The sequence below is a fragment of the Somniosus microcephalus genome, chromosome 16, assembly GCF_052327205.1.
Source record: "Somniosus microcephalus isolate GS21.2 chromosome 16, FLI_Smic_1.0, whole genome shotgun sequence".
NCBI lineage: Eukaryota > Metazoa > Chordata > Chondrichthyes > Squaliformes > Somniosidae > Somniosus > Somniosus microcephalus.
The window spans coordinates 82,731,221-82,757,860 of NC_141002.1; the positions used below are offsets into that span (position 1 = coordinate 82,731,221).

General features: G+C 44.1%; 1 protein-coding gene across 4 annotated transcripts in view; it reads right to left on the reverse strand.

Annotated features, from left to right (window-relative positions):
* The window catches only part of myrfl (myelin regulatory factor like), a 90,473-nt gene that overhangs the window by 45,878 nt on the left and 17,955 nt on the right, over positions 1-26,640 (reverse strand). For all 4 annotated transcript variants that reach the window (XR_015081432.1, XM_086009356.1, XM_086009355.1 and 1 more), the window contains 5 exons: positions 16,271-16,538; positions 15,882-15,979; positions 14,416-14,566; positions 12,886-13,081; positions 1,277-1,353 (listed from right to left, as the gene is read on the reverse strand). Coding sequence is in view for 3 of the 4 variants with exons in the window: in XM_086009356.1 (XP_085865482.1) it covers positions 1,277-1,353; positions 12,886-13,081; positions 14,416-14,566; positions 15,882-15,979; positions 16,271-16,538 (790 nt within the window). In the remaining variant the exon portion in view is untranslated. The remainder of the gene's footprint in view (positions 1-1,276; positions 1,354-12,885; positions 13,082-14,415; positions 14,567-15,881; positions 15,980-16,270; positions 16,539-26,640) is intronic.

Sequence of the window (26,640 nt, forward strand, 5' to 3'; positions counted from 1 at the left end):
TATAAAAGCAGCACAAGAGGCTTAAAACTACAGCTCCAGTGCCTAAAAGGGAAAAAATGGAACAGATTTTCTCCTGCAGTCATTGACTACTTGCTGGGGTACAGTTCCACAGATGCTAGTTCTCCTCCAGTATCTAGTCTAAGTGGGCGTTATTTGTGCTAGCCATCACAAATGTAAGAAGGCATTGCAGCAAAGCTCAATCCTGTCCACATATACACACTTCCAGTAGGTATCAAGAGTGGGAACTATGGACAATTTTCCCCACCTCACTCAGGGGTTTAAAAGTCAATTGTTGCACTCCTGCTGCTGCCTGGCTGGCATCAGTAACTCACTGCGGACCAGGCACTGAAACTGTACATTTCAGTTATTCACTGGCTAAATACATTGGCATGGATTTTGTGGTCAGCGGCGAACGAATGGCGCTAGCCGTTCATTACACTTACATTTGCCTACAGACTTTCTATGGGCTTTTGCACTGGAAGTTGCCGTAATTAGAAATCCAAAACAACGCGATGCCCTCTACAGGGGATCTGGGACCTTTGGCAACAGGGCAAGCAATGGTATGTCTCCTGAACCAATCAGATTGAAAAATCCTTACTGAGGCATGCAGAATCTGAACAAGGAAGTGTAAGTTAGAATATTTAATTCAATTCCAAATCATGTACAGAAAGCAAAATAAAGAGAGAAAAAAAGAGATAGGATTGAGAGAGAAAGAGAGAGAGATAAAAGAGACAAAGAAAAAGTTAAAAATAAGTTTTTATTTAAACTGTTTTTTTATATTTCCAACAATAATTAAAATCTGAAGGAGAGACTCCACACTTGTAAAAGTTAATTTTCAATGCCAGAGAAGTTGTTTTGCAGTAATTAAGACTTAGCACAGTGTTAAAAATTCACTTACACTTGAATGGACAAGCCCTAACTTTTTCTGGCGAGTTTAGTGAGTACCTAGTGGGCAAGTACCGCAACTTCACGCCCTTCATGTGTTTCAATGCTGAGTCTCTCGGTGAGATACTGGTATAGTGAAGCTTCTGGAGGAGCAGGGCAACTCAGACAGCAACTTCCTGATTTCCGTGTTTAACTGCGCATGTGCAGTCACCGGAAGTTGCTGTTCGAGTTACTCTTTAACAAAGGTGAGCGCTGATAGCCTCACCGTTATTTTTACCGCAAAATCCAAAATTGTGTCAGTGGGGGAAACTAAATTTCCTCAGAAGATAACTTGCTCCTCTTTTTTTTTTAAATACATAATTTTAGATGATCTCCATTTCAGTCATGTTACCTGATTGGATTAAAAGGTTTCTTGCTCCGGTCTGATTGAGATTGTTCAATGGTGATCACCTGATTTGTGGTCTCAACCTGTGTGCAAAAATAAAGTTTAAATACAAATATGAAAGAAAATAAATAATTACGCAGATACTAATCACAAAGAAAGTCACAAGAAAACATGGCTGGAAAGATAAAACAAAGTATTAAAGTATGTCAGGAGTAAACAAAGGGTGCAAAGAGGTATTGGCCCACTAAAAAATGACAATGAGGACATTGTGTCTGAAGATAGTGAATCTGCTGAAGTACTTAACTACTATTTTCAAAAATGTTCACAAAAGATATGGTGAGAGAAATGCTAGAATTGCAGGTACAGTTTACAGGTGAACGTAGACTGAAAAATGTTAAAATCACAAGAGAGAACATAATGGGATCTTGTGGAAGCTCAAGACAGATTCGGCTCCTGGCTCTGACAATTTTCATCCCAGGTTTCTGAAATAATTGAGTCAAAAGTCTGCAAATTCTTTCATGGATATTTTTCAGAGTTCACTGGACTCAGGCCAAATTCCACAAGATTGGAAATGTGACACAATTTCAAAAAAGGGGTGAGGAATGAACACTCAAATTATAGACCTGTAAGCCTTACGTCCATGGTTGAGAAAGTGTTTCAAAGTGTTTTGAGGGATAATATATGGGAGCATCTTGAGACAGTCAGCAGGGTTTTAGGAGTGGGACATCATGCTTGACTAATTTATTGGATTTCTTTTGAGGAAATGACAGACCTAGTAGATATGGGAGAGAAAGTAGGTGTTATCTATCTAGTTTTCAGGAAGCCATTTAACATTGTCCCATACAATTGGCTATTGTATAAGGTCCAAGTCCATGGGATAGATGGGAGCATATTAAAATGGACTGGCAAATGGTTGGTTGGTAGACAACAATGGATAGTGGAGAATGGGCAGATATCTGGTTGGCAGCTAGTTACCAGTGGAGTGCCACAAGGTTCAGTGTTGGAGCTGCTGTTGTTTATAATTTTTATAAATAATTTAGAGGAAGGAATGGTATCCAAAGTGTCCAAATTTGCATGTGGTACCAAACTGGGAGCAGTGGCAAACAATGAATATCAATGCACACAAATTGAAAAAGATCTTGATAAGCTCGATCAGTGGGCAAAGAAATGGCAGATGCAATTTAATACAGGGAAAGGTAAGGTTTTGAGATTTGGTAGAGGGAAGGATGATGTGGATTATGTGCTAAATGAGAATGTAAACAAGGGATTGAAGCAGGAGAGAGGTCTTGGAGTTTCGGAGGACAGGTCACAAAAAACCATCAGCACACCGTTCCCAGTCTGTTAAACTTTGTTGGGTTGCATAGCACTGGGGAGTCTGCCTGTGGGGGGGGGGGGGGGGCACGAAGATTGGTTGCGATAGACCGCGGAGGCCTGCCACAGCGTAATGTGGCTGGTGGCCTCAACCTGTAAATTTTTCTTGAAATTGTTTTTAAAATTCCTGTACACTGTGCAGGATTGCTCTGGAGTTGATTGCATAGGCTTTCCAGCCCTTTCACTTTTAAAGCCCTTCACCACAGATAGCAACACTGAATGCTAGGTACACACAGGAATCTTTTGCAGCCAGCATTACTTAGGCGCAAATGATAGCAAAATACTTCGGATGTATTTTACGGCCCCGTTACTTCTGGTTGGAAATCACAGAAATAGCAGGGAGTTGGTGAGCCAGCTCTCGAAGTTCCTGCCCAACTCCACTTGAGTTGGCAGATTCCTGTTATTTCAGTTAAACTGGTTTATTAAGAACTCTATGAGCATACATAACTACAGAAACACTAACACTTCCTCAGTTCACAGAAAAGTAATGATTGTTTTCTAAAAGTGGCAGTTGATGCTGCAAAGGTGGTGCTGGATATCAAGCATGAACTTGCCTTCAATTTCCCATTGACATTAATAGGTTAATAGATCAAATGCAGTTTAGATTAGTTCATAGAACACAATTTCACTTCTTCCAGTATTTATATACTGCTTTCCACAGAGTTAGGACATTGTAAAATTGAACCATTTTTGAAGTTAATTAATAAATACAAGTTATGCTAAACCTTTATAAAACACTGGTTAGGTCTCAGCTGGGGCATTGTGTACATTATGGGCACCACACTTCAGGAAGGATAGCAAGGCTTTAGAGAGGATGCAGAGGAAATTTACTTGAATGGTGCCAGGGATGAAAGACTTCAGTTACGTGGCGAGACTAGAGAAACTGGGGCTGTTCTCTTTAGAACAAAGAAGGTTAAGGGGAGATTTGTTAGAGGTGTTCAAAATCATGTAAGATTTTGGTAGAGTAAATAAGGAAAAAGTGTTTCCAGTGGCAGAAGACAGAGGACACAGAGTTAAGATAATTGGCAAAAGAATCAGAGGCGACATGAGGATTTTTTTTTGCGCGAGTTATGATGATCTGGAATGCACTGCCTGAAAGGGTGGTGGAAGAAGATTCAATAAAAACTTTCAAAGGAGAATTAGTAATTACTTGAAGTGGAAACATTTGCAGGGCTATGGGGAAGAGCAGGGGAGTGGAACTCATTGGATAGCTCTTTCAAAGAGCCGGCACCCATACTCAATGTCGCAAACGGTTCAACGACCTGACTCGGGTCGTCAGGGTGAGTGGCTTTTTTTCAATACCTCTCCATTTCAACCTCACTATGGCCAGCGGGTCTTAAAACCCCAATGCCCAACACTCATCCAACACCTATGGTCCTCTCATGAAACACACACGCACATTCCACACCTTGCATACAGTAAGGGCTATTTAACCATGGGAGGCACATCAGGCAAGACCATGGCTGCATACATTAAGGGCTATTCAATTATGGGAGGCACATCAGGCAAGACCATAGCTGTATATTTACTCAGACACCATCCTTTTTCTTGCAGGCCAAGCTATCTCATAATAGGAGACAGCAGCAACGGACGGGTGGAGGGTGGCCTCAGCGATCTTGAGGCGTGCGTCCACAGGATTGTGGCAAGCCAGGTGATCGGTCCCATCATCCCTGGAGAGGCCGACCCCGTTCGGGACAGCAATGGTAAGGTCATCAGCTTTCTCTCCTCTCTCATTCCACTTGTCCCTCACAACACCAGCCTTGTACACTTTCAATCCAACTTACTAAATCGCTCCAGTCCTGTAGTGTCCGTGTGTAGATAAAGACACTGAAGACAGGAGTTGGTTCATAGGTATTTACTAAGCAAGTCTGGGGGGGGTTCTAAAGGATATACACAATACACAGGCTTATATAGCCCAAGTGGCAATTACCGGCATTACGCACACCTGGGGCTCTTAAAGGCACATACACCACAATTCCTCCCCTTCTAGCTAACTAGTACATCATATTTTAAGTAATTATTAATTACATGTTATATGCAAAATAATATACATTGCTGTATTAATTAATTATAAGTTAGTCTCTCAGGAGGCTTCCTGACTCGGTCCGGATAACGCCTCGGGGGTGTAGTAGTTTCTGGTGGTATAGTAGGTTCTCCTGGCAAGGCTGATTCGGCTTGAAGGCCAGTGTCGGGTTCATCGGGTTCCAGTATCACCGGATCGGAGGTAGATATGGGTATCTCTACTTCATCGTTAGATGTATAGCGTGGTGGTGTAGGTTGTCCTTTTTCGGATGACTTGATGATTTGGTCAGCATGGCGCCTTATTATGCTTTCTCCGATGTCCACGGTATACATCAGTGGTCCTAGTCGTGTGCAGATAGTTCCAGGCTGCCATTTCTCGGTACGGTAGTCCCGGGCCAAAACCGGTTGGCCTATCTGGAAGGCCCTAGTTGGCCTTTCATTCATGCCCTGAAACTGCCGGTTCTCCACGTCCCTTCGGATGTTGGGCTTGACCAAAACCAGCCGGCATCTTAGGTTTCTATTGTAGAACATCATGGCGGGAGTTTGGTTTGTAACCATATGTGTTGCATTCCTATATGCAAATAAGAAGTTATCCACCTTGTGCTGAAGTTTTATGTCTTCATTACCCATGGCCTTTATGGCCTTCTTAAAGGTCTGGACAAACCTTTCAGCCAATCCATTGGTGGCGGGATGGTATGGGGCGGACGTGTAGTGCTTTACCCCATTGTTCTTTAAGAACTTTCTGAATTCTTCGGACACAAATTGCGGTCCATTATCAGAACATATCTGTTCCGGCAGCCCATTCCTGGCAAATTTGGTCCTTAATACTGTGATGGTTTTTTCCGTGGTGGTGGAGGACATCTTTATTACCTCCGGCCACTTGGAGTGTGCATCAACTGCGATTAAGAACATTGAGTCCATAAATGGACCAGCAAAGTCGACGTGCACCCTTTGCCAGGGAGATGAGGGCCACTCCCATGGATGTAGAGGGGCCTGTGGTGGAGCATTTTGGACCTTCTGGCATCCTAGGCAGCTCTTGGTCATGTCTTCGATGTCTCCATCGATACCTGGCCACCATACAAACGCCCTAGCTAGGTTCTTCATTTTCACTCCACCCAGATGCCCCTCGTGAAGCTCCTTTAGCACTTTATCCTGGAGTTTGGGTGGAATCACCACTCTGGATCCACACATCAAGGTTCCTCGGCACACTGACAGCTGTTCTCTTCTTTGCGAGAATGCTGGCAACAGTGGTTCGCCATGTGCTGGCCATCCCTTCACTGTTAAATGGTAGACCCGTGAGAGAGTAGGGTCATTTCTGGTCTCCCTTTCAATGGCAGAATTTGTCACCGGTAGACATTCCACTATGGTAGAGTGGAATATCTCTACTGGGTCTACTGTAGGTGCCTCTTCTATCGTTGGCAACGGCAGGCGCGATAAACCGTCAGCATTCCCATGCTGTTTTGACCCTTTGTATTCAATGTTGTATTGGTGTGACCCTAGAAAAAGGGACCACCTCTGTAGTCTTTGTGCCGTCATAATGGGGACACCTTTCTTAGGGTTGAATATGGAGATGAGGGGTTGATGGTCAGTCAGCAAGGTAAATTTTTGTCCGTGTAGGTAATGGTTGAATTTCTTCACTCCCCATACCAGGCTGAGTGCTTCCCTGTCTATCTGGGAATAGTTACGCTCAGCTGAGTTCAATGAGCGTGACGCAAAAGCTATCGGCCGTTCCGAGCCATCAGGGAATCTATGGGACAATACCGCTCCTATGCCGTAAGGGGATGCATCGCACGCCAGTCTGATTGGTAGTGATGGGTTGTAATGAGCCAAAACTTTCTCGGATGTGATTAAGTCTTTACATTTATGGAAGGCACGTTTACAGTCTTTGTTCCATTTCCAAATCACTCCTGTGTGTAGAAGATCATTAAGAGGGTGTAGAATAGTTGATAAGTTCGGTAAAAATTTATGATAGTAATTTATTAATCCCAGGAATGACCTCAATTGTGAAACATTTTCAGGTGCTGGGGCTTTTATAACTGCTTCAATTTTTTCAGGTGACTTATGCAACCCTTCCTTATTAATTATGTGGCCACAATATGATATCTGATTTTGGAAAAATTCGCACTTGGGGCGATTTGCTCGTAGGCCCCGTTCTTTCAGCCTAGTGAGCACCTGCTCCAAATTGGCAAGGTGCTCGTTGTCATTTTCTCCTGTTATAAGGATGTTGTCTAGGTAACTGAGTCCCCGGAATCCCTTGCAGGACTTGCTCCATAGCTCTTTGCCAGATAGCTGGAGCTGATGCTACTCCAAAAACCAGTCGATTGTACTGGTACAGGCCTTTGTGTGTGTTTATTGTGAGATACTTTTTAGAAGTCTCCTCAACCTCCATCTGTAGATATGCCTGTGCCAAGTCAATTTTTGTGAAACGTTTTCCTCCGGATAGTGAGGCAAAAATATCTTCTATCCTCGGAAGAGGATACTGTGCCGTGTGAAGGACCGGGTTTACAGTCACCTTAAAGTCCCCACAGATGCGAATTTTTCTCTGTTCCTCAGAGTTATTTTTCAATGTTTTTTTCATGACTGGAACGATGGGTGTTGCCCATTCGCTCCAATCTATTTTGGATAATACGCCTGCCTTTTCCAAATTCTCCAGCTCTGCCTCGACTGCCGGACGTATTGCGTATGGCACCGGTCTTGCCTTAAAATTTTTTGGAATTGCTGCATCTTCCACTTTTATTGAGGCGGTGATGCCTTTCAAGGTTCCTAGTTTCTCTTGAAACACTTCTTTGGCGTTGGCCAAGATGTCTTTTAATCGTTCAGGTATGATGTCATCATTGTTTTTTTCCTTACTGGTCACCGTCAGTGCCTGAATGGAGTGCCAGTCTAAACGTATCTTCCTTATCCATTCACGTCCCAACAACGGTGGACCACCATCTTGTAGAATGTATAAATACAACTTTTGTATTTCTTTGCCGTTGTATACCACAGGCACCTTTATTTTTCCTTTGGGGTATACTTTCTGCCCCGTATATGTTTTTAAGATAATGGATGTGTCTTTTAGAGGTATATGCGAAAATAGCCTCTCGTAATCTCGTCGATTTATTACGGTTAGAGCTGATCCTGTATCTAGCTCCATTTTAACTGGGGACCCTGCTATTATGAGGGTAACCCAAATGGTCTGGTAATCTTCATTGGCAATTACATTATGTAACTTGAGAGAGCTTAGTCTCTTGTTCCCGGAGTCGCTATCGCTCTTCTGGTCTTTGGAGCTACTGTCCGTCATCATTTGTACCTTTCTGTGCTTTTCCTTATTGATTCTTTTCCCCGTTAGTGGATTTTTTATTTTCAGATCGGCATACACGTGGAATGTGTCCCATCTTTCCACATCGCCTGCATGCTTTTTCTTTGAACCAGCAATCCCTCTGGTCATGGTTGGATCTGCCGCAGCGATAACATCTCTCGAAACCCCGTGTCATTTCATGGGTGCCGAAGTCCTGTGGCCTTTGCTGTATCTTTGCCGCTCCTATTGCACTGAAAGCCTTGTCCAGTGTTAAATCTTTTCCAGAAGATACCTTTTTTTGTGTTTCTACACTTAGGGGATCGCAGATGAATTTGTCTTGCAGAGAATCTGCCAGTCCTGCCTCGAATTGGCAGTGTAGGGTATCAACAATCTCCTCAAAATTCTTGTCCATCGGTTCGGCTGGAGTGATTAAGTTGCGTAACAGCTTGTACGTTTCTGCGCCCATTAGATCCAGAAGCACTGAAGCTTTTTTTTCATCTTCTATTCCATTTGCGGTGCAAAACACCTCCACTCTTTCTACATATGTGGTCCAATCCTCTATCTTATCAAAAACATCAATATTGCCAAAGTTAGGCTCTGTTTCGTTATCAAAAGCATCAATATTGCCAGACTTAGGCATTTCAAAAAAGATATGGTGCTTCCCCCGCTTTTTTTTTTCTCTCTGTAGCAACGATATGGCGCTTCCTGCGCTTTCCCGCCGCTGCTACCGATAACAACGCTGTTTTACTGTGGTTTCCGTTTATTCACTGTTGGAGACTCGTTCCCGACGGAGGTCTAAACGCTGACCTGCTTGCCGCGCCGGCCGTCTCCCGAGTGCACCCTCCCAGTCCGTTATTGCTTGCCTCCGATTTCGCTGCCTGTCTCAGCTGTAGAGCCCGACGCTGGAGCCCCAGCCTGACGCCCAGGAAGGATTAGCGCAGTACCTGCCACCAGCTTGGCCAGCTGGTGAAACCACAGTTTCTCTTACTTCCTTGAGTCTTCTGGACGCTGGAGGAATCGATGTCCTTGAGGTGCTGCCGAATTGCAGGTAAGTCCGTTTCCACTTCGTCACCACTGTAGTGTCCGTGTGTAGATAAAGACACTGAAGACAGGAGTTGGTTCATAGGTATTTACTAAGCAAGTCTAGGGGGGGTTCTAAAGGATATACACAATACACAGGCTTATATAGCCCAAGTGGCAATTACCGGCATTACGCACACCTGGGGCTCTTAAAGGCACATACACCACAATTGCTCTTAAAGGCACATACACCACAATTCCTTCCTCCCTTACTGCCCCCCCCGTCCTCATGCTAAAGCCACTCTTGTACCTCCCTGCTTTCAGATGGTGATTCACCAGCTGAGGAGATGGGCCCTGAAGCTGCCAGTGGGAGTGAAGCCGCAGGCGAGGAGGAAGAGGAAGCCGGAGCATCAGTGCCACCCTCTCCCAAGGAAGCACATGCCCACACTGGGAACAAGTCTTCCCTGGAGGGGAGCAGGGGGGAAGGGTCTGATGAGGGTGAAGCTCCGGGATCCAGCAGGCTGCAGCAACGCGATGTGGCTAGGGAAGCTCGAGGGCCTTCTCCCTGGAGGGAGAGTAGGCCAGTGAGTCCCTGCTGCACTGGACACAGAGGAGGAGCGGCTCATCGCTGAAATGAACACCCAGGCGGTGGGCATGCACACTCAGCTCATGGGTGCAGTGGGAAGGGTGCCCAATTGCATTGATGCACTGGCAAGGAGTGTAGAGCACTACGTTGTAGCACTGGCGGATGCCACGCTAATGCTTAGTGCTGCAATTCAGTCATTGGCTGCCGTGATCCAATCTCAGACTGGTCTTATGCAGACTTAGATTGAGGCCACGCAAGCACTGACTGCTGCCATTGTCGCTGGCTCGGACACATTTCCCCGGGGCTCTCACCGCGCCGCAGCAGGCCAGCAATCTGTGCTCCAGCAGATTGCTCCGGATGCTGAAGTGCTGCCCCGTGGGAGTGCCAGTGTGTCGGTCGAGCAGGGAGTTGCTGTCCTCTCTCAAGATGACAGCATTCCTGCTGCCACCACTGTCACTTCCCCATTGCACTTGCCACCGCCTGTAGCCCAGACTGCCGCCGCCCATGCAGAGTTGATGCAGTCTGCAGCCGGGCCCTCCAGGCTCAGAGCTGGTCGAGGCCATCCTTCAAGGGCATCTGTAGTCTCAGGTTCTGACAATCAGCAGCCTTCCACCAGCCTTGCTGCAGCCACTGGAGCCCCATTACGGAGGAGCAGTAGGGTGGGAAGGGAGGAAATGCGCAAGGGAAGATCACCCTCGAAGGGCAAAAAGTAGGAGGTGTGACGAAATGTTGGTAAATTTTTTTATTAAAGGCCGAGGTTCGTGTTCAAACTTTTGTTTAGTGTTTTGGACATTATCTCCAGGTTGTGAGAACCAGTAATGTTAATGAATGATGATTTTTTGTATTTGTTTCTATTAGTTTGTCATGAAGAAATGACACACACAGAGTTTGAAAATAAAAAAGTTTTGTATTCAAAATGTACAGGTTTGGCCTTTGAAATCATTGCTGCCTTGGCCCGCTTTGGGGTTGCGGGTTGCTTTCATTCATGTTGTTCTCCATGCCAGAAGCTATTTCCTCAGTAGGGGCCTAGAAGCGGCTTGTTATCAGCCGTTGACGGACGGCCCTTACAGTTTCAACATTGTGGGCCTCCCTTCCGCCTTGGTACTGTTGCTGATCATCCTCCTCCTCTTCCTCCTCCTCTTCCGGTGGTGCTCCAAGGCCTGGTGGCATTGGCTGGGTCCTGAGGATTGCCAGGTTATGAAGCATGCAGCACACAACTAGAAGAGAGAGACTCGCTCAGGTGAGTACTGCAGGGCTCCTCCTGAGTGATCCAGACAGCGGAACCGTTGCTTGAGCACGGCGATCATCTGCTCAACGATGTTCCTGGTGGCAAGATGGCTCTTATTGTACCGCAGCTCAGCAGGGGTGTTGGGGTTACGGAGCAGTGTCATCAGCCAGGTGCACAGTGGATAACCCTTGTCCCCGAGGAGCCAACCACTTGGCTGATGCGGTGCCTGGAAAAGTTCTGGCACAGCAGTCTGACACAGGATGAAAGCATCGTGGCTGCTGCCAGGATAGCGGGCATTGACAGCGAATATCAGCTGTCTGTAGTCACAGACCAACTGAATGTTTAAGGAGTGGAATCCCTTGCGGTTTCGGAAAACCTCTGCATTGTCATGCGGTGCCCGCAATGCTACATGTGTGCAGTCAATGGCGCCCCGCACCATGGGGAAGCCCACTATCCTCGCAAAGCCCAATGCGCGTTCATGCTGTTTGGTCCAGATCATCGGGAAAGAGATGTACTGGCGTCTCCTTTTATAGAGGGCATTTGTGACCTGACGGATACAGCAATGGACCGCGAACTGGGAGATATTGGCGATGCCCCCAGTAGCTGCTTGAAAGGAGCTGGTGGCATAAAAGTTCAGAGCCACTGTGACCTTCACAGCCACGGACAGAGTCGCCCTGGTCCTCAGTAGAGGCTGTAGATCCTCAGTAGAGGCTGTAGATCTGGTTGCAGCAGGTGGCAGAGCTCAGTGATCACCTCATTGCTGAAGCGCAGCCTTCGCAAGCACTGCTCCTCAGACAAATTAACGTAGGAGAATTGTTCCCGGAATACCCTGGGAGGGTAAGGTCTCCTGCGCAGAGGCCTGTTGGCCATCCTCCGTCTGGGCATGATTGCCACTCTCTCTTTGCGTCTCTGTTGCCTCCGATTCTGCAGGCGCAGGACGATGCCCCGAATCAGTGCAGCCCCCATGGTCTCTTGGCAATCGAAGTAATGAAGGTCAAATCCAAAAGTACCTGCAAAGTGATGCTTAGTAGCCAAAACTACTTCACACAGTGTTGACTCTATGCAGAAGTCTCTCTACCTCACTCTCAGAATCTCTCTCTGTCAGAATGAGTGGTGCAAAAATGTCTACCACAGAAAAAGCCAGGAAGAGGCCGCCTTTAAATAGCACCCCACCAGCCCCTCACCGACTGGGAAACGTTCCAGTCTCCCTGTCGTTGCTTACGCCAGGCGGAAAGGAGGGGAACAGCACTCAATATCCAGTTCGGGGCACCACCAGGGCGTTGCACGCTCGACTGATGTCACAATCTGTGGGCGCAGGAGATCAGGGTGGTAAACTTTTGCACCACCACAAAAACTCGTCAATTTCGCGAGCGGCGCAAACATCTCGTTGGGGCGCTAGTTGCTTTGCACCCCAACGGGAGGCGCAAGCCAACCGAATTTTTCCCCCTATGATTCTAAAAGAACATTTAACAATATAGGAAGCATCACAAATATTTAAATTACTATCAAACAGAACCATCATTCATTACAGTCAGAAGCAATCATATTTTTAAAAAGTGAGCGATTCTTTCTTGTTGCAATTTTTTGTTTAATGGTGATGCATCCAAGTCAAAATTTACATTTAGCAATTAGAATAATTAAAAATGGTACTCAGGGAATTTAGGTCATCACAGCACCTTAGTAACATGGCCTTGTGATTTATGAAAATGAAAAGTGGTTACTTTAAAATAAAGGCTTGAATCACAGTGAGTACATCAAACTGATCAGCATTTATTTAAGTTATCAGTTTTAAATCACCATCTGCAAGTATATATTTTTACTCCAGTGCAATAGTAATTTATACAATTTACATGAGTACTTTGAATTAAAACAGTTGTAACTGAAGTCATAAAATAATTTGACACTGAAGGTTTGTTATAAATCAGAAATTAAGATGTAAAATTAAACAAAATAGAATTTCTATTATCTTTCCCACTATACACGTGCTATGATTGCTGACATATTCCCTGCACAAAACTATACTGGTAAGCTTCACTTTTTAGAGACATATATAAATGATTTAAATACTAAAGTGAAACTGCAGAAGTAAATCTAATTTTGAAACTCGCCTTCACTCCAAAGACTTTCAAGACGAATGTTTCAATTGGTTTAAAGCCTAGAGGTGTTTTAACATATTTCGGACATCCAATCAAACCAACATGAACTGTGACCTGAAAGTGGTTCTTCTTTTGGCAAATAAATGAATCATCTGCTGCTGAAAAGTTAAATCCTTTGTCTGCAGCTACTTGATAGCCTGGAGCAGGTCTAATAAAAACAGGAACATAAAAATATAAAACTGATTTTTATAAATAAATAAATAAACTTAATCACAACTTATACTGTAATAATCAAAAATGACTTGAAATTAATTTAATGAAATTGAACAAATTAAAGATTTCAAAGCACTTTGTAACAGCAGGAATCATTTAAGATTCTAGCAACTCCTAGAGCCGTGATGCAGTTTTCAAATCTAATACTTAAATCAGATTTTATTCTTAATTTTTTTTTTTGTCCAAATGCTAAAGTACAGTTAATGTTATATTAAAGACATAGATCAATGTATGAGAGTCTTACAAGCTTTAGGGACCCAGCTAAAATAATTAAAAACTGTGCACAAATGTTTGTATCAGTAAGCAGCAAGAAACTGAGATCGATGTGCAATTGATTGAGGTTTAGAATCTGTATTATAATTAGGATTTACATTGTGATTTTCTAAAGATCACAGTAATGGCCCAGAAATTCGGGTCTCCACGGGTGAGTACGCGCTGGGTACTCACCTGTAGGCCCGATGGAAGTGCCGGTTTCCTGCATGCACTGCGCATGCGCGGGAAACCGGCACTTCCGTTCCTCTGAACGAAGAGGTTCAGAGGTCGAACACGTGCGCGGGGGGGTTGGCTGCGCGTGCACTTCGAACTTCATTTTTTTTTTTTTTTTTTTTAACAGGTTTCTCCGTGAGGGTAAATCTGCAGAATTTAGAAATATAAAAAGCATACAAGGTAAGTGGTGAATTAATTAAAATTAAAACATTTTTCCCACAGGTTAATTATTTTTAAATACTTTAAAGCAAGGTAAGTTTATTTTTAGCCCCGTTAGAATATAACATTCTTTTTTTCAAAAATTTAAATTATTGTTTAAAATAGTTATTTCATGTAATTTATAGTTTATTTAAAAAATGTGATTTTTAAAAATTTATTTGAAGATTTAGTGCTATTTTGGGGCCGTAGTATTTATAAGTCTTGACAGCACTTCCTGTCAAACTTATGAATGGAGCATTCCCTGCTCCGATTGGCTGCCCATGGCCCACGTGATCCCAGGGGATGCATCGAACTAACTGCGCCCCTGGGATACGCAAGCACTGCGCGCCGGCAGCTGGACCAGGCCCAGGATCGGAATTCCACGCAGGCCCACAGCTCAACGGCCGGCGCGCTAGATAAGTGCAGATCGGGGGCTTGCACCCGCGGGAAGCCCCCGACCCAAATTTCTGGGCCATGATGTTTCATCATCTGTGGCACTTACAAGATTTGGTGAAAAAATGTTTAAAACTTGTAATCCAAAAATAAAACAAATGTAGAATCATAGAATCCTTCATGGGTACTTACAATTCATTGTAACTACTGTTGCATAAAGTTGCCCAATGATTGGGCTGGAAAGGATGCCATTTCAAACATGGACAGTCCCAGTCCATAGAAACTCCATTTTGACTGTCAGCAGTATCATAACCACAGATATCTGAACTGTGTTCTCTAGAATCTATTGTTGAGAAAATAAATGTGAATATGTAAGTTGTTAATATTTCACTTGATAAGGCTGGACTAACAGTCCTTAGCAGTCACATCAGTTTGAGGGTGATTGTGCTGGTACAAAATCTTCAAACTGAAAGTGCAACCAAATGCATCTGATTTGCTTGCTTTATACAGCGAGATGCAATAAAATGAATAAGATCAGTCAATAAGTGTACTATAGATCATCATTTTACACTTCAAAAACAGAGTTACACTAGAGAATGCAATAAAATAAAAGTTAGATGAAACAAATACCAGCCATCTCCCTCTCCATCTTACTTGTCTCTATTTCTGTGTTTCCCTTCCCTTTCTCTTACCAGTTACAGAGTTTTTGGCCTCCCACTAGGTACGAAACACCAACACTGTTCTTTCTTACTCCTCTTTCCGCTTTGTCAATTTTTTGACACCCCTAACTTCTTTCCTAGGCTATGGTCAGTTATAAGTAATACATACAATGCCAAATTACTGTCACTCATCTATTAATGGCGATATTAAAATAGTTCTATTACATTTCATTTTAAAACAATCATGCAATGCTGATTTTTGCTTCAAACAATGGAATAAAATTGAAAAGATCAACTAATTCAGCACAAATTGGAGATCGAACCTGGGACCTTCCAAGCTTTACACTGCCTTATGACCAGCCGAGACATTGATGGGAGCTATGATTGGGTTTTCTGCAGCTCAAATATAGCTATGTGGATGTTAGCCTTGGCTGAGAGGTAACACTCTCACCTCAGATTCAGAAAGTCATGGGTTCAAGCTCCGCCCCAGAACTTGAGCACATAATCAAAACTCACACTTCAATGCAGTACTGAGGGAGTGCAGCATTGTCGCAGCTCCCACCTTTCTAATGAAATGTTAAACTGAGGCCCCCTAAAGTTAAGCTTTAAAGTTGTAATCAACTGCTTTCCTATTAAACAACCCACTTGATGAGATCATGTCTTTGCCTGGGTACTTCAGCCTCTTTTAGCTTTGTGAAGGGAGAACGCCCTCACCACCAAGTAAACTTTGACCTAATCCATTTACGAATACAAGCAACAGCACCAATAAAGAAGGTCACCCGACGTGGAATATATGGATGGATCTGATCAGTTACAAGTATTGGCCATTCCACTGTCACAGAGTCAAAGCAATTCCTTTAAAGAAACAGCTAGATGAAATCATCTTTATATAAAATGTATCCTTGAGTTTATAAAAACTATAATATAGAACTCTCCATACTTGTCACCAATGGACAAATTCAAAGAAAAATAATCAAAATGCATCCAGCATAAACCTACTGCAGTCTTCTTGACTTTGAATATCATTCCACACATAATCAATGGTATTCTCACATAGGTCCGAATGCTTCCTTTTTTTTGAATGCTGAACCAAAATTCTAGAACACAAGAATTTCTGTCAAATATCTGCATAATACATTTTGCATAATTGTAGCTTTTGGGAATTATGTACTCAGTACAAACTATGTTGTAATTATTTACGTTTTCTGCACTGGACAGTTAATCTGTTTGCTTGGTTTTAAATCAAAGGTATTTCGATGAGCTAAAATGCAACAAGTGAATGTGGAGAACAATTGCACACGAATTAGACTTTGTTTAATCTCCCCAGGTACTGGAATATAAACTCAAGTACAATATGTTGTTTTATTATTTAAATAAATGTGACTCACTCAGGGTGAAGATTGGTACTCTGTTGAACAGGAAGATTTGGCACACCCACATAGCTGGGAGGTATTGAACTGTTGCTTGGACATATATTTACATTAGGTTTCACAACATTTTCCAGAAGTCCATTGTGTCTATGTTGTTGTGGCAAGTTAGAATGAGTAGGCAGCACTAGCTCATTAAATCTACATGGAGCTTTATGATGGCTCATTGAAGAAGGCTGTCCCATTTGGGGATGAATTCCAGCTGTCCGTGTACCACCATATTGCACATCTAAATAAAATATTAAATTACACCAGCATCATACTATTGCAAACCGTTTCTACCATTTTTCATACAATGGGGTGAACCCTGTAAAACTGGGTTTGATAAGGTAAGCAAAAACCAAAATTACATCTTAAATTGTACAGCCACATACAAGGTCAGCAATAGAAGTCTAGAGCACATGAAGAGATAATTTGGCCCATGGCGTCTATGCTGGCTCTATACTTACGCAATTCAAAACCATTCCCACTGCTCTGTTCTCTCTCCAGAGCCCTGCATCTTTCTCGGCTTCAAATATTTATCCAATTTTCCCTCTAAAGATGCAATGGTCCTTGTTACAGTCACACCTTATGGCAAAACATTCCATGCTCCAGCAATCCTACATAAGGAAATTTCTTCTTAACCTCTGTTGACCATGTTAAATTGATGACCCCTCATTACTCACTCCCCAGCCAAAGGGATAGAAGTTCACTATTAACTCTGACAAACTCTTCATAATTTTAAAAACATCTAATAAGCGTCCTCTTAGCCTTCTCTGCTCCAGTGCAAACAGAGCCAGTAAACCTAATAATCCACTCAGTTGTATTACCAACAAGGGATGGCCAATAAATGCTGGTCTTGCCAGTGACTCCCACAACCCAAGAATGAACGTATAAGAAAAACGTCTCACTAGAATTATAGTTTCCCAACCTTGGTGAATTTACATTTTACCCTCTCTATGGCTTTAATGTCCTTTCCCTAATGCACACAGTGCTCTGTGGCCTAATCAATGTTTTGTACAAATTCATCATTATTTCTGTATTTTTGTACTATATGCCTACATTTATGAAACCCAAAATATTGCTGGCCTTTTATGGCTTTACCTACCTGCACTTGTACATGTGGTGATTACGTATTAGCTACCATTGTTGGAGATTATAATCTCCATTGATCCACATCCTTCAGCGTCTTTCCATTGATTGTATGCTCCCATTCCTAATGTTTACTCACAAAATGTATTGCCTTACACTGATCCACATTAAATTGTATCTTCCACTTGTTTGCCCACTATGCTAGCCCATGTCTTCCTCAAACTTGTACAGGTATGTAAAAAGGAAAAGATTAGCGAAAGTAAATGTGGTTCACTTACAGGCTTTAAAAAAAAAATTGTTTATGGATTGTGGGCGTCGCTGGCAAGGCCAGCATTTATTGCCCATCCTTAATTGCCCTTGAGAAGGTGATATGAGCCGCCTTCAAAAACCACTGCATCCATGTGGTGAAGGTACTCCCACAGTGTGGTTAGGTAGGGAGTCCCAGGATATTGACCCAGCGACGATGAAGGATCGGCGATATATTTCCAAGTCAGCATGGTGTGTGACTTGGAGGGGAACTTGGAGGTGATGGTGCTCCCATGTGCCTGCTGCCCTTGTCCTTCTATGTGGAAGAGGTTGCGGGTTTGGGAGGTGCTGCCGAAGAAGCCTTGGTGAGTTGCTGCAGTGCATCTTGTAGATGGTACACACTGCAGCCATGGTACGCCGGTGGTGGAGGGAGTGAATGTTTAAGGTGGTGGGGATGGGGTACCATCAAGCGGGCTGCTTTGTCCTGGATGGTGTCGAGCTTCTTGAGTGTTGTTGGAGCTGCACTCATCCAGGCAAGTGGAGAGCATTCCATCACACTTCTTACTTGTGCCTTGTAGATGGTGGAAAGGCTTTGGGGAGTCAGGAGGTGAGACACTTGCCACAGAATACCCAGCCTCTGACCTGCTCTTGTTGCCACAGTATTTATGTGGCTGGTCCAATTAAGTTTCTGGTCAATGGTGACCCCGAGGATGTTGATGGTGGGGGATTCGGCAATGGTAATGCTGTTGAATGTCAAGGGGCAGTGGTTAGACCTGGCTTGTTGGAGATAGTCATTGCCTGGCACTGCTGTGGCACAAAATGTTACCTGCCACTTATCAGCCAAGCCTGACCATCGTCCAGGTCTTGTTGCATGCAGGCATGGACTGCTTCATTTTCTGAGGAGTTGTGAATGGCGCTGAACACTGTGCAGTCATCAGCGAACATCTCCATTTCTGACCTTATGTTGGAGAGAATGTCATTGATGAAGCAGTTGAAGATGGTTGGGTCTAGGACACTGCCCTGAGGAACTCCTGCAGCGATGCCCTGGGGCTGCGATGATTGACCTTCAACCACCACAACCATCTTCCTTTGCGCTAGATATGACTCCAGCCAGTGGAGAGTTTCCCCCCCAATTCCCATTGACTTCAGTTTTACTAGGGCTCCTTGATGCCACACTCGTTCAAATGCTGCCTTGATATCAAGGGCAGTCACTCTCACCTTACCTCTGGAATTCAGCTCTTTTGTCCATGTTTGGACCAAGGCTGTAATGAGGTTGGGAGCCGAGTGGTCTTGGCGGAACCCAAACTGGGCATCAGTAAGCAGGTTATTGGTGAGTAAGACTGGTGGGGTGGTAATTGGCGAGATTGGATTTGTTATGTTTTTTGTGGACAGGACATACCTGGACAGTTTTCCACATTGTCGGATAGATGCCAGTGTTGTAGCTGAACTGGAACAGCTTGGCTAGAGGCACGGCTAGTTCTGGAGCACAAGTCTTCAGCACGATAGCGGGGATGTTGTCGGAGCCCATAGCCTTTACTGTATCCAGTGTGCTCAGCCGTTTCTTGATATCACGTGGAGTGAATCAAATTGGCTGAAGACTGGCATCTGTGATGGTGGGGACCTCAGGAGTAGGCCGATATGGATCATCCAATCAGGACTTCTGGCTGAAGATGGTTGCTGGGCTCCACCATCATTGAGGATGAGGATGTTCATGGAGCCACCTCCTCCCTTCACGACTGGATGTGGCAGGACTGCAGAGCTTTGATCTGATCCGTTGATTGTGGGATCGCTTAGCCCTGTCTATAGCATGCTGCTTCTGCTTTTTAGCATGCATGTAATCCTGTGTTGCAGCTTCCCCAGGTTGGCACCTCATTTTAGATACACCTGGTGCTGCTCCTGGCATGCTTTTCTATACTCCTTATTGAACCAGGGTTGGTCACCTGGCTTGATGGTAATGGTAGAGTGAGGGATATGCCAGGCCATGAGGTTACAGATTGTGGTGGAATACAAAGCTGCTGCTGCAGATAGCCCACAGTGTCTCATGGATGCCCAGTTTTGAGCTGCTAGATCTGTTCTCAATCTATCCCATTTAGCACGGTGATAGTGCCACACAACACGATGGAGGGTGTCCTTAGTATGAAGACAGGACTTCGTCTCCACAATGACGGTCATGGACAGATGTATCCGTGACAGGTAGATTGGTGAGGACGAGGTCAAGTTGGTTTTTTCCTCGTGTTGATTCTCTCACCACCTGTTGCAGGCCCGGACTGGCAGCTATGACCTTCAGGACTCGGCCAGCTCAGTCAGTAGTGGTGCTACCGAGCCACTCTTGGTGATGGACATTAAAGTTCCCCACCCAGAGTACATTCTGTGCCCTTACTTGGTTCAGTGCTTCTTCCAAGTGGTGTTCAACATGGAGAAGTACTGATTCATCAGCTGAGGGAGGGCGGTAGGTGGTAATCAGCAGGAGATTTCCTTGCCCAAGCTTGACCTGAAACCATGAGACTTCATGGGGTCCGGAGTCAATGTTGAGGACTCCCAGGGCCACTCCTTCCCGACTGTATACCACTGTGCCACCACCCCTGGTGGGTCTGTCCTGCCGGTGGGACAGGACATACCCAGGGATGGTGATGGAGGAGTTTGGGACATTGGCTGAAAGGTATGATTCCGTGAGTATAATTATGTCAGGCTGTTGCTTGACTAGTCTGTGGGACTGCACTCCCGTTGGCATGTCCTTAGCCGGTGCCGAGGTCGATGCTGGGTGGTCCGTCTGGTTTCATTCTTATTATTGTGTTTCATAGCGGTTTGTTATAACTGAGTGGCTTGCTAGGCCATTTTAGAGGGCAGTTAAGAGTCAACCACATTGCGGAGACAGGAGAAATTATAGTGGGGAATAAGTAAATTGCAGAGAAATTAAACAAATACTTTGCGTCTGTCTTCACGGAAGAAGATGCAAAAAACTTCCCAGAAATAGTGACGAACCAAGGGAATGAGGAACTGAAAGAAATTAGTAATAGTAAAAAAAAAAATAGTACTGGAGAAATTAATGGGACTGAACGCCAATAAATCCCTTGGACCTGATGGCCTACATCCTAGGGTTTTGAAAGAGGTGGCTATAGAGATAGTGGATGCATTGGTTGTCATTTTCCAAAATTCCATAGATTCTAGAACGGTTCCCACGGATTGGAAGGCAGTAAATGTAACCCCACTATTTAAGAAAAGAGGGAGAGAGAAAACGGGGAACTACAGACCAGTTAGCCTGACATCAGTAGTAGGGAAAATGCTAGAACCTATTATTAAGGATGTGGTAACAGGGCACTTAGAAAATAATAATAGGATTGGACAGAGTCAACACGGATTTATGAAAGGGAAATCATTTTTGAAGAATCTGAGGTTGTAACTAGCAGAATAGATAAGGGGGAACCAGTGGATGTGGTGTATTTGGATTTTCAGAAGGCATTCGATAAGGTGCCATACAAGAGGTTATTAATCAAAATTAGGGCTCATGGGATTGGGGGCAATGTATGAGCATGGATTGAGGATTGGTTAACGGACAGAAAACAGAGAGTAGGAATAAATGGGTCATTTTCGGGTTGGCAGGCTGTAACTAGTGGGGTACTGCAAGGATCAGTGCTTGGGCCTCAGCTATTCACAATCTACATCAATGATTTGGATGAGGGGACCAAATGTAATATATCCAAGTTTGCTAATGATACAAAGCTGGGTGGGAATGTAAGTTGAGGAGGAGGAAGCAAGGAGGTTTCAAGGGGATGTAGACAGGCTAAGTGAGTGGGCAAGAACATGGCAAACGGAATATAATGTGGAGAAATATGAAGTAATCCACTTTGGTAGGAAAAATAGAAAAGCAGAGTATTTTTTAAATGGTGAGAGATTGGGAAATGTTGGTGTTCAGAGTTACCTGGGTGTCTTTGTACACGAATCACTAAAAGTTAACATGCAGGTACAGCAAGCAATTAGGAAAGTAAATGGTATGTTGACCTTTATTACAAGAGGATTTAACTATAAGAGTAAAGACATCTTACTGCAATTATATAGGGCCCTGGTGAGACCACACCTGGAGTATTGTGTACAGTTTTGGTCTCCTTACCTAAGGAAGGATATACTTGCTATAGAGGGAGTGCAACGAAGGTTCACCAGGCTGGTTCCTGGGATGGGGGGATTGTCCTATGAGGACAGATTGAGTAGACTAGGCCTATATTCTCTAGAGTTTAGAAGAATGAGAGGTGATCTCATTGAAACGTACAAAATTCTTACAGGGCTTGATAGGGTAGATGCTGGGAGGATGTTTCCCCTGACTGGGGAGTCTAGAACAAGGGGTCACAGTCTCAGAATAAGGGGTCGGCCATTTAGGACTGAGATGAGGAGAAATTTCTTCACTCAGAGGGTGGTGAATCTTTGGCATTCTCTATCCCAGAGGGCTGTGGAGGCTCAGTCATTGAGTATATTCAAGACAGAGATCGATAGATTTTTGAATATTAAGGGAATCAAGGGATATGGGGACAATGCAGGAAAGTGGAGATGAGGTAGAAGATCAGCCATGATCTAATTGAATGGCTCGAAGGGACAAATGGCCTACTCCTGCTCCTATTTCTCCCAATTTTTGTCTCATCAGCAAATTTAATTATTACATTCACTGTTCCCAAGACAAGTCATCTACTGGATACTGGGAGTATTTTCTGTTATACCATATGCTCGCTTATCTACACAATTGGCCACTTTAAAAATAAACTCTATTCAGTTTGTCAAACACGATTTGCCTTTGAAAAAATCTATGCCGACTGTCCTTGATTAACCCACGTATTTCTAATTACTAATTAATCTCAAATTAAGCTGTAACTGAGCTAAGAGTTAGTGTGTCACCCAAAGGTACAAAAGAGTTTTGCTGATTAGTAGTGGACAGAGGGAAAAGTTATTTGGAAGGAAAGCAAGTTTCTGAAAATGAGCTCTAACATAAATATCTTTAGGAGCAGGGAACCATGACTGAGCACAGAAGGTTGAACAAAGTATCAGGAGTACAAATCAAAAAACGTAGATAGAAACTACAGAGCATATTACAACAACAACTTGCATTTATATAGCGCCTTTAACATAGAAAACATCCCAAGGCACTTCATAGAAGCGTAATCAGACAAAAATTGACACTGAGCCAACGAAAGAGATATTAGTAGGGGTAACTAAAAGCTTGGTCAAAGAGGTGGGTTTTAAGGATATGGGGAGTATTTCAAACCCAGGTATTAGCAGAATTTAAGAGGCAGCGTCTGTGACAAGGTGAGAGGGAAAATCAACAAGATATTCAAGGCCACAGACTGAAGCAGATATGCACAGATTGGGAGAACATAAAGAAAAACTGCATTGAGGAAAAAGGTAAGATAGAAGTATCAGGTTGAAAGACTCCGATTCCGTGCAGAAATTTGTAACTGGAAGAAACAGGCGAAATGGATTAGTCACATGAAGGCAGATTATTTAAGTAATTGCCACAAAGTAAATTTTGAAATATTATATATATATGTAGTTATTATAATTTATGTCTGTTGTGGCCAACAAAGCAAGCATTTCAACAAAAAGCATTAAGATTATATGTTTACCCTAACTTATATTTTTCACAAATAAAAACAGAAAATGCTGGAAATACTCAGCAGGTCAGGCAGCATCTGTGGAGAAACAGAGTTAATGTTTTCAGGTCAATGGCCCTTCGCCAGTTCTGACGAAGGGTCATCGTCCTGAAGCGTTAACTCTGTTTTGTTAAGTATGTGTATTGTATTGAACAATTAACACAAAGACTTAAACGTATAACTCAAACAGGTCTTTACTGGTTGGAGGTAGGGACTGCACGTAGGTCTTTACTTCATGCCCACAGGCGGGAACTGAGGGGAGATCAGTACCCACAGTACTATTTATACCCCTATGGCCAGGAGTGGTACTGCGTATCACTACGCCCTACAAGTAGTGCAGTCCTGTCCATAGGTTCAAAGTAGCACACATATTACATACACAACATTCCTCCCTTCTTAGCTTTACAGTCATCTCCCCATTTAACATAACGTAATAACATATATACATATATACATATATAACTTCAGGTTTACATAACAGAATAACATAGATACATAGATAACTTCATGTCAAAACAGATCACAGATTCAGTCTCTGCGGAAAACAGTTCACAGATTCAATCTCTGTGGTGTAGTCGGTTCACGTTGCTGGAGTGACTCATTCAATAGTCCTTCCATGGATTTAACAGTTTGAACTTCCGAACTGAATTGGCTCCTTTCGGAGGGACCACGTGTGTGATCTGGTAGAGGTAATAATGGTTCAGATGGGTCATCTTCTGTTTCGACTTTTCCTTTTCTGCTTCTTGGAGACTCTCTGGGCTCCACTGTCAGCTGCCAGCTGCATGCGCAGTTCCTCCTTCTCTTCCTCCTTTTTCCGTAGTAGAGCGACCTTCTCCCGATGTTCCGTAGACTTTCGGTGCTCCTCCATGATTTCTGTATGGTGGGAGTCGAAGTTACAAGTTGGGCAGGACAGGACATAGTAATATTCGGTGTCGTCCTGATCTAGGCCAGCGAGAGGGTCTTCTATTTCCTCCATACCCAGCTGGGCGTTAGCCAGCTTTTGTTCCAAGTCCAGACATCTTTCCTGAAGAGACTTCTTCATGCGTACCTCTTCATCCAGCTTTTTCTGGGCTTTCAGCAAGTCGTTTACTAATGACCTCATTTGAGATTTTACTACTTCAACTTCTTTTGGAGATTGATTGATCGGACTATTCAATCCCTCTACCGGAGCAGCTGTTTCAGCGGTCTGTTGTTCTACGTTGACGTGAGTCAGCGTACTTTTGGCATCCAAGGGCTGCTCTGTTGCAGTCATCTCAGTCTGTGTTGCCACCTCAGCTCTTCCAATAACCTTTGAGAGCTCCGAACCCCTTTCGTTTGAATATTGAAGTTCGTGTTCAAGTTTTTCCCATTTCAGAGTCCTGTCCTTCCGCATATGCAGGAGTTGGCTGACCGTTAACTCCTCTGACATCAGACGTTTTGTGTGCTCCTGCTCCATTTTCTCCATCAGCTGCTTCTGTTGTCTTTCCAGATTCTCCAACTCTATATCAAAGAACTCTTTCGTTGCATTCAACTCTTGCTCAAAACGGCGAAGCATTTGTTCTAATTGCTGTTGTAGTTTGAAATGGAGTTGAGTTCGAGCCCGGTGTCCCTCAGAAATGGGCACATCAGTAGACTTGCCAGACTCAGAATCCACAGTTAAACTATGTTGTTGTTGCTCAGTGGAATTCTGTGCTGAAACTTTGTCTTTTGCACCCGAGTTGGGCTTACCATCATCCGTTCCAGAGTCTGGGCCGACTATCTTCACCGAGTTCTCACTCGTTATTGTTTGTAGGAAATGCCAGTCCATATTCATTTTCCTAATCCACTCCCATCCTAGTAGTGGAGAACCTCCTTCAGATATCACATATAAGTCCATTATTTGACTGTCTTCGCCCTTGTGGACCACTGCAACCTCTATTTTCCCGATGGGGTACACTCTTTGCCCCGTGTATGTTTTCAATATAATCCCCGTATCCTGTAGGGGAATATGTTGGAATAACTTTCCGTAATCTTTCTTATTTATGACCGTCAATGCCGATCCAGTGTCCAATTCCAGTTTTACTTGGACTCCTTCTATCTGAAGAGTGACCCAAATTGTCTGGAGGTCTGCACCCTTACCAGCGTTGAGTACTCTTAAGCTAGCCAGTTCATTACTGCTAGCGTCTGAATCGGACTCCTGTTCGGTCACCTTGTGTACCTTTGCGTATTTTCCTTGCGGTGACTTCTTGTTGCTGGTCTTCTTCCCTGACCTGCATACTCTAGCTATATGTCCAAGCCTACCACAAGTTCTACATTCTTGGTTTTTAAACCAACACTGGTTCTGATCATGCGTTGTCTTTCCACAACGATAACATTTGCCAGAACTCACACCCAATTTGTGTGCACTGAGCTCCGGTGACCGTAGCTGCATTACTGCCGTGCCTCTCGCTGCGGCTTCGTGTGCTGCTGCCATAGTGACCGCCTTCTCAAGCGTCAGCTCATTCTCCTCGAGCAGTCGCTTTTGTGTATCCTGTTTAAATAAACCACACACAAATTTGTCTCGTAGTGCATCTGTCAGTCCCGTTCCAAACTGGCAATATTTCGCTAATTTACGCAATTCCAGCAAATATTCAGCATTGCTTTCATGCTGTAGCTGCCTTCTGTCGTAAAATTTAAATCGTTCCGCTAGCATCAGTGGCGTGGGGTTTAGATGATCTTTCAGGACAGTAACAATCTCATCGAACGTCTTATCCGCCGGTTCATCTGGTGATAACAGGTGTTTCAATTGCCCGTATGTCTTCGCACCCATTAAATTTAATAATGTTAGAGCTTTATCTTGGTCACGAATTTTATTGGCCTTACAATAATTTTTTACTCTTTCAACATATATGGCCCAATCTTCGAGGTCACTATCAAAGGTGCTAATATTCCCGTGTTTAGGCATTGTAGATTTGCAATTTCTCAAATTTTATTTTCTTTACTTGTTATCAAAGATGGCGGCTTCCCGCTCTTGCCGTCGTCCTCCGCCCACAAAATGGCGGTTTTCCCGCGCTTGGCGGTCTTCACCCGTCCCCCGACGCCGTCTCCCTTCAGCCCCCGAGTGCGGCCCTTATCTTCTGTGCGATCGATAGCCCGCGCTGTGCACCGCGGCTCTCGCACCTTGAGCTTCTGCAGCCGCCGCGCCTTTCAGTCCGAGTGCGGCCCTTATCTTTGGTCCCGATCGCTGGCCCGCGCTGCGCCTCGCACTTGAAGCGGCTCCCGGCCTCTGGCTCACCCGCTCGCGCGGCTCTTGCTCGCTCCCTCCCGGGCTCTGGCTTACCCACGAGGTTATGGAGGCTTCAGGGTCCTAATGCCTGTCGCTTCCAGTCGCTGGAAGCTGTCAGGATTTCTGCTGCCCTTCAGTTTTGAGTGGGGTGTTGAGGA